At 39.0% G+C, this 9023-nt stretch overlaps 1 protein-coding gene across 1 annotated transcript; it reads right to left on the bottom strand.

Moving 5' to 3' along the window:
- Positions 1-949: 949 nt before the first annotated feature.
- LOC148523943 (uncharacterized) lies at positions 950-3183 on the bottom strand. Its single transcript, XM_088472533.1, has 3 exons — positions 2747-3183; positions 1621-1738; positions 950-1135 (listed from the first exon to the last, which is right to left on the bottom strand). Exons 1-3 carry the CDS (start codon positions 3181-3183, stop codon positions 950-952), a joined length of 741 nt encoding a protein of 246 aa, XP_088328659.1.
- Between the last annotated feature and the right edge of the window lie 5840 nt (positions 3184-9023).

Genomic DNA, 9023 nt, shown 5'->3' with positions numbered 1-9023 from the left:
AAGCAGCCTGACTAATGACAAGTGTACTGGTTGAAAAATTACAGGAAATGGACGCTGCAATGTCTGCACAGGAAGACGCTCAACAAGACAGCATTCTGCAGGCAGAGCGTGATATGCAAAATTCATTTATTTTCCACCTCATGGGAATGTTGGATCATCACAGTAGGGAATCATATGAATGCCAAAGGGAATCCCAGCAATTCCAGATGGTGTTTCTAGAGTGAATGTTTAGCCACAGTCAAGGCCAAGCCACAGTCCCACCACAACAGCAAGGTCCACACTACCCAAATCAACCTTATCCCCAGTACAATCAGGCCCATTACTATGACCGTAGTCAACCTCCTGAAAGCCATGAAAATCCAGATTATCCTGTTTACAGGAATTTACCATAACTCTGCATTTTGGTTTAAAAATATTTTGCATAAGTTCTATACCTTCTGGGACTAAAATGTTATATGTTTTACATATTTATTTTACACTTGTTATAACATGTACATATCCTATAAGTAGGCAATGCTTTTAGGAAATATATGCTATTTTGAATGTTCTATTTTGCTACGTTACATTTTGTATATGTTTATAATTTTAAAATGTATATTCAAAACCTTTTTGAACAATATACCACACACATTGTAATGCGTGTTGAAGTAAAAATGTATAAACAGGTAGGTACACGGGTTGTACCAAAAAATATACCATTTTTATTTTTAAACAACACATTTGCCTTTCTTTAGCTAACTAGTGAAGGAAGGTTGGATGTTAGAGCTGCCCAGATCTGTTCTGCACTACAGCTACTGTATGGTTCCCAACATATAGGCCATAGATTCAGGGTCAGGGAAATCAAATTCTGACTCCTGCACAGTCCACTCTGGCAGAAATCGCTCCTTCTTACAACATGCATGTACAACATCAGGCACATCACAGCGCTTATCAGACAGCGCCAACATTCTTATATGCTGCCAAATGCATTCTCCACGGCCATCTTGGCTGAAATCAGGGTGTCGGTAAATGCAATTTGTTCTGGGCCCCACTGTACATGTTGCGTGAATCCCTTCATCAGCCAGCACCGTAAAGGGTAGGATGCATCACCAATAATGTGAACTGGGATCTCAACCCCATCAATAGTCTTTGATTTCTAATGGAAAAAAAAAGGTGGAAAAAGCATAATCACATGGAGTTACCTGTAAAGTTACCTGTACAGCATTGTAGATTCTAAATACTGTATGTCCTATGAGTCTAATAGTACACACTGGAGCATGTAGCACAGTATACAGTATTTGTACCACTTACCATTGATTATACATCATGGCAGCATACAATAATATTTGTAAGTTCCTATTAGGTCCTCAAATAATACATGCTGGGTATTTTTAGCACATGAGATAATTGTAATGGAAATTATTTAGGGTTAGAAATCACAGTATGTACAATTGATAAATTGGTGGTTAAGTTTCGGCTGGGCTGTGGATGTAAGCTAACCATCACATACACCATACTGCCACAGCAAACAAGTATAGATAATAAATAATAAATAAGTATAACTGTGGCTGTCCACAAATTGCCTGATATGACAGATGAGTTGCATATGACACAATCTGAAAATAAATATTATTTTCTTACCTCTCTTGAGAAAAGCCATCCGCCTTGCTTGTCCTCTGCTAGGAGGAACAGATTGGAATTTGTCAGAACTCTCGAGCCATGTGCTTGTCTGGGCCACCCAATAAAGACATCTGTGAAGCTATAAATAATGTATTATAATAATACTGTATAATAAGTTTAAAGTACACACATTAGCAGTTGCGGAACTAGAGAGTGGTTGGCCCAGGTGCAAGAATATGCTTTGGGCCTCTCCCATTCCTGGCACCCCAGATATTTTCCACCCCCTCCCTCCCTCCCCGGTTACTAAATCCAGTCTCTGCCCTGCTGCCCAGACTTTTTTTTCACCACCTTACTCCCCCCCAGTCATTAAATCCAGGGTCTGTCCTGCTTCCCAGCCTTTTTTTTCACCACCTCACTCCCCCCCAGACATTAAATCCAGTGTCTGTCCTGATGCCCAGCCTTTTTTTCACCACCTCACCAAACCCCTCAGTCATTAAATCCAGTGCCTGTCCTGCTGCCCAGCCTTTTTTTTACAACTTCACTCCGCAACACCTTCCCACCCACCTGCTGCCCAAAGGTTTTGTTCCACTGTACACCGCAACCCCCCCGCTGCTTAGACTTTTTTTCACCACTGTACACTGCTAACCCCCCTACTGCCCAGCTTTTTTTTTCACACTGTACAACGCAACTCCGCCGCCCTCCACCTGCCGGATGACCAGTTTTTTTTTTTTTTACAACTTACACTTACCTTGTTTCCTTCTTCTTCAGCTTCTTCTTGTCAGAGTCTGCTTCTTCCCTGGCGCTGCTCCTCCCGATCTGTGTCTCTTGCCTCTCCCTCCAGCAGCGTGGGTGACATCATGACGTCACACGCCCCAAGGCAAAACAAAGGCCGGCACGCGGCGGGCGTTTGTCATGTTGGTGGAGCCGGAGTGGCCAGAGTGGGCCCGCTCTGGCTCCATCCATTCACTTAATGGGGACCGGGACAGCAGGCAGCGGCGGCGCAGTCAGATACAGGCAGCTATGGGCCCCTGCACCACAGCAGGCCCCGTTGCAAGGCACCGGCTGCACCACCACTAGTTCCGACCCTGCACATTAGTACATATGTACACATTATAAAACACTCATTGATTAAAAAAAAAGAACTTACCAATACTTGTGGTCCACAGCGGCCTGTAAGATGATGGAATGCCAGCCTTTTCTATTATAATAGTCTGCCGGATTGTCATGGGAAGGAATGATGGGGATGTGTGTACTGTCTATGGCACCTGCGCACTTTGGATACCCATGCCTCAGGAAACCTTGTATTGCATCCTCTAATCGCTCTCCTTGCGGCAGATTGATTAACCGCTGGTAGAGAGTATCCAGTAATGCCAATGTCACCTTGTGCACTATGTTGCAGACTGTGGTTATCTCAACTCCAAACAGGCAAGAGAGTGTATGGTGCTCTCCTGGGGTAGCATACCACCACAATGCAATGGCTAGCTTCCTGCTTGGCTCTATGGGTTTCCTAAAATTGGTGGACTGCCTTGAAAGTGCTGGGGTCAGTAGGTCCAGCAGGAAAAGAACATCAAACGCGACATCCATAAGTGGGACATCCACTGCATGTCCTTAAAAGCTTCCACAGTCACCATGAAAGCTTCTCCATGCTTGCGGTCTTGAGCCCACAATCTTCGGTCAGTCAACATGTTCAGTTTGAGAATAGTGGTCATGGTGGAGGATATGAGGCCTCTCCTCTTGCCCATATAGTGTTGACTAGTCGCCCTCCTCCTCCTCCTGAAATAAGTGTACAGTATGCTGCATAGTGTCAGAAGCTGAATCATGCCCTCACTGGCTGAATGAAACAACAGTAAAGCACAAACACTCATGAGCTCTGGAAAACACACAGGTAGTCCATGAATGCTGCTATGCTGTGAGCAGTTCCACCCCTCCCTTTGGTTCCCATTTGTGACCTCATGTATGTGAGCCTGTAAAAAGTCATTTTTTAATGACATCCATAGGGTTTTACAGGGCAGACCCGGGTTCAGTGTGAACGGGCCGACCTGGGTCGCAGCCAAGTCAGACCCAACTTCAAAATCTTGGGTCAGAGCTAGGCTTGCAATGTGAAAGGGGTATGATTCTGCAGGTGGTTTTAATTATTGCCATTATATCTGTCCTTTGCTATAGATTTGCAAATATATTGGTTTTGTGCAAACTTCTTTAATTTGGCCAAATTTCTAAATTATCATGATCTATTCATTAAGGTTAGCAGTAGCATTAATGTTCCCTTTCATACAGCAAGTTTAATTTTCTGTAAGTGTGGCCATGTCTTGTATCTCTAACTATTTCAGATGTTTACAATGCTTTTTAAATGTTGACCTTTTTGGGGAGAAAATTATACATTATTAGCAAAACTTAATCTTTCAGTGTAGAAAGACATAAGGAAATGAAGGTGTCTAGTTTACCAGATTAAAAAAAAAATGTTCATGACTCATATACAGTGCATAATTTCATTTTAGAAATGTGTTATGTATAAATCAATATTAATTCACTTGTGAAATGGCAACCTTCTATACTAAGTACACTGCATGCAAATATATTATGGATTAAAAACTAGAGATCATATATGTTAGAGTCTATTAATTAAGGCATTGAGAAATGTAGATGTATATCAGCATTCTGACATTTCAATTTACTTGCATTGTGTGCTCAGTCATTTCTTATATTAAATGTTGTAGGAATTAACAGATCACCTTTCAGTACTGTTGAAAGTGCAATTTTAAACGCATTACCAATATCTCTGTCATGTATTAAAAGAGACTGCCTTTTTCTTTTCAACATATTTTTATTGTAGTGATGAATATCATAACAAAAAAAGAAATATATATATATATATAGTATGTATATATATATATATATATATATATATATAGCATATATATATCCACATATATATAATATATATATATATATATATATATATATAGTACACAGTGAAAGCGAAAACAGTAGACAAAGTGCAGAACATTTTGGACAAACATCCGATTCAGCCAGTCAGGCATTTTTCATTTTGAAACTTCTGCACATGCCCACGCTAAATTAAGGTTTGGATTAACTATCACAATAATGTTGCTGGTACAGCAGAAAGGTAATGTAGGATAAAGTTAGACGTAAACTTTTCTTTGTGGGTGCAGTTTAGCAGATCACCCCCTTAATACAAGAGCAGACCCAAAATCTGTAGTAGCATTATAAATGCAGAGTTCCCCATACCTCAACTAATCTCTGTAATACTACAAATTAACCCTTAGGTTCCTGTTGGCAATATAACTTCTAAAGGAGAAGAAGAGGAAAAGTGAACAAATTGTCCATTTTATAGATTGTTCTTGACAAATGCCAACTATAAACTGATTTTTTGCTATGGGCACTTTCTAAACTCTGTAGAATGTTTGATACATTACCCCCCAAATCTCAAATCTGTGGAGGTGACTCAATGGTGGATAGTTCCAACCATTCACCAATCAAAGTGTGAGCTTACTACTCTTATTGGTGAAAGTTGTAACCAGTAACTGTGCTACCACAGCTTAGAAACAGGCAGAGACTATTGCCTGACCACCAGGCACATCTATATAATCTGTGGCCACATGCAAATGGCCAGGCAGCAAAACTTTATATTTGTTGATATGTGTGTGCTATTTGGTAGTGGTATGCCAAGTTAAATAGCAACACCAGCAGAGTTCCAGAATTCAGGTTTATTGAAGTATAGTAGTATTTACTAGAGATGTGCATGGTTCTTATTCATCATTGTGTTTTGGTTTTGTCAAAACCAACCTCAAATGTTTTGGTTTTGGATCTTGATTTTTTTTTTTTAAATTTATAAAAACAGCTAAAATCTGTAATTTGGGCCTGTTTTGTTCCTACAGTGTTATTAACCTCATTAACATTAATTTCAGTCATATCCATCCATCTCACAGCTCACAAAATTGCTTTTAGTTTTTCATCCATATTATCCAAAGACTGCAGCGAGCTGACTGGCTAAACTAAGTGACAGTGCAGCAGCACAAACACATGGTAGATTAAAAAAGATTATAACACATCTAGGATGGCAGAATGTTTTCATTAATCAAGAAATAGATCAGAGGCAAGAGGCCAGCACTGGTAAATGGAGGTGGAGTATTATATAGCAGAATCCAGGTAAAAGTATTAATTGATTGATTAATTGATTAGAAGAAAAAAGAACAGAGTCTATTTCTTAGATAAAGAGTTATCTGCTTAAGTCTTACCACCAATCAAAATGTATTGAAATCCTACCTTATAACCAGTGTGACAATTTGTCTAAAAAATATCAGAAATATCTTACATATATCATGTGTCCAAAGTTAACATATCAATTCCAAATGTGCTGTCTATTTGATAGACACACCCAGCATGAAGGCTGAGGAGTTTGAACAAAATTGAATCCATGAGGTCGATACTGTATGTTCATTAAATTTTTATAAACAAATATAGAAGCAAAACAAATGGAAATACAGTTCCAGTTTATTGGTAATGAGACTAGGCAATGATGTTTACCTGGTGTATTTCAATTTAAAATACATACTTTAACAGTCACTGCTCTTATTTCTGTATGTAAGTCTGCATGTATGTGTTTATTAGGGATGTGCGCCGACCCCAGTTTTTGATTTTGGATCTGTATCTCCTTATGTTTAGGATCTGGATTTGGTTTTGCCAAAACCACCCCTTGCGTGTTTTGGTTTTGGATCTGTATATTTTTTTAAAAATTTATAAAAATAGCAAAAATCACATAATTTGTTTTTTTTTCCTACTGTATTATTAACCTCAATAACATTAATTTCCACTCATTTACAATCAAGTTTGACCACCTCACAGCTCACAATATTGTTTTAGTCTGGTTTAGGCTCAAAATTTGCACCAAGCTAACTGGCTGACTAAGCTAAGCGGCAGTAGTGGGTGGCACAAACATGTGGCAGTTCAACTTCTAACATGGCACATAAGGAAACATATGTTTTCATTAATCGAGAGGCCTGAGGCAGGAACAGGAAGAGTTGATTGGTAGTAAATTTAATTTAATTTTTTGATTCTGAAGCATATTTATGAGGGAGGAGGGGAGAGCATGGGTGAACAATATGTCACATGTTTTGCCCACAAAATCAACTTGGTCGTTAGAATATTGTTTTAAATTATAGGGGCATGCAGGAGATGCTGTTTATGACCATAAACATTTCTGGACATTTCTGGCATTCAGCAACTACATGTCAAAGTTTGCAGTAGCAGTGGCAGTTCAACTTCCAACATGGCACATCAGGAAACAAATGATTTTATTATTCAAGAGGCCTGAATGAGTTGGAGTATGTGTGTAGTTGAAGGCAGGGAAAGGAAGATTTGATTAGCAGTAAATTTAATTTATTTTTTTTATTCTGAAGCAAATTTATGAGGGAGGAGGGGAGGGGAGGCATTTACAAAAAATATTTTACTCACTCACATCAGTCCTTGCCCCAGAAGAATCCTTGAGTGCTATGCCTTCTGCTGCTGCTGGGAGTGGATTTTAATCCCAGAAGGGGACCAGGAAGACTACTAGTAGTACTTTAAAAAACAATTGACTGTTAAACAATCCTTTGCAAGGGGGAGCAAGTGTGACAGCAGTCACCCAGTTGCATAGAGATTCATTGACGCCATAACATCTATGCTGGAATTAGATGTGTATACAATATCTGCCAATAATTCAGTGGGTTTTGGAAAGTTAATTGAGGTCCTGTGTACCCGCTATCAAATCCCATCAAGATTCCACTTCACTAGAAAAGCAATTTCCAACCTGTACAGGGACATTAAAAAAAACTTAGTTAGTGGCCTCCAAAATGCCAGTGTACCCACTATCCACTTAACCACAGATATGTGGACAAGCTGAAAAGAGCATATAAGGTATTGTGTTCTTCTTCCCAATGGATACAGATCTGAAGAGATGCAAAGAGCTGTTGGTAAGCAAATTATCAGCTCAAGTGGCATGTGATGCAGCGATGGCTTCTCCTTCAGTTTCTCCAGAAAGTGCATCTGCCAAGAAAAAAACTAAACTTTCCCAAAAGACCCACTGGTGATGCAAATGAGTCAACACAAAACACAAAAACATTTTGGATGGGCTGCAGATGATGTAAACAGGGAGGATATTCCTAGATGGTTAAGGTTCCTATCTCTACTTACTCTGGCTTTACAAAGGGTACATAGGACTTGATAATTGTTGTCCGGATTTGGGTAGAAATAATTCCACACATAAGAAGTGGATTTTTTTTGTCTTGTGCCCAGGTATGACAATGGGCTTTTCCTTATCATGAGCAATAACTGTTTCATCCACTGATGCCTGATTTACACAAACAACATCCTCATCAACAACATCCTTATTAGTGTCAGCTACACAAATATCCTGCTCATCCTGTTGCACTTCCACAGAAGCATCCTTGATTTCTATGTCAGCATGTTCACTTGTGCTTACATCATCATAAGTGTTAGAACCACCAGTCATAAATAGCCTTTCCTTGCCACTTTATGTGGTGAAAGGCATATTGACAATTTTATGTCTATCTGCAGGTAACTTTCCTTTTGACGTTTTTTACTTTACAAATGCAAAAGATTGGTTCTTGATTTTAGATTCCTTGATTTAAGCCCTGTATGACCATGGACGTCAGCTGTAGTAGATGATGTAAATGGATTACTATTCCCATGACTGGTGGCACTGGTAGCAGCTCCAGAACTAGTATGCTCTCCTCTCAACTGATCGTTCTCCATATCAACAAACACGAATGAAGTGGGGTAGAGCACACCTCAATTTGTACCAATTTTAAATAATACACTGTAGTATCAATGACCTACAGTGTCACAAGATTTTTTATGAATAAGAAAAGAATAACACACTGCGATGACACTTAGTGTCACAAGATTATTATAAATAAGAATAACACACTGTGATACCACTCACAAGATCTTTTATGAATAATAAAAGAATAACATACTGCGCTATCACTTACAGTGTCACAAGATTATTTATGAATAAGAAAAGAATAACACACTGCACTGCTACCTGCAGTGATGTCATTATGTTTTATATAAAATGCATGTTATTTAGCACTTTGTTGTGGTCTTGTAGTCAGCATGTAGACTAATCATTTATTCACTATTGAGGAAAGAAGTGAAAAGCTGAATATTAGACTGTGCTACCACTTACAGTGTCAGATTTTTTATGAGTAAAACATTGCGCTACCACTTAGTGTCACAATATTTTTTATGAATAAGAATAACACACTGCGCTACGACTTATAGTGTCACAATACATGGACAATAAACTGCGGTCTGGCTGGCAGTGTCACCAAACAATAATAGTTTTGTTAAGTTGCTAATGCACACACATAAAAAAAGCACTTTTATTTTGTTGAACACTGAAG

The sequence above is a fragment of the Taudactylus pleione genome, unplaced genomic scaffold (assembly GCF_031769625.1).
Source record: "Taudactylus pleione unplaced genomic scaffold, aTauple2 ptg000125l, whole genome shotgun sequence".
In the NCBI taxonomy this organism is placed as follows: domain Eukaryota; kingdom Metazoa; phylum Chordata; class Amphibia; order Anura; family Myobatrachidae; genus Taudactylus; species Taudactylus pleione.
This window is presented reverse-complemented; position numbering and strand designations above follow the sequence as displayed.

Coding starts and splice junctions, on each gene's coding strand:
- LOC148523943 (XM_088472533.1), bottom strand. CDS start 3,183: ATGGATGTCGCGTTTGATGTTCTTTTCCTGCTGGACCTACTGACCCCA. Junction 1,739..2,746: donor GCTGTGGACCACAAGTATTG/GTAAGTTCTTTT, acceptor CATTATTTATAG/CTTCACAGATGTCTTTATTG. Junction 1,136..1,620: donor GATGGCTTTTCTCAAGAGAG/GTAAGAAAATAA, acceptor TTTTTCCATTAG/AAATCAAAGACTATTGATGG.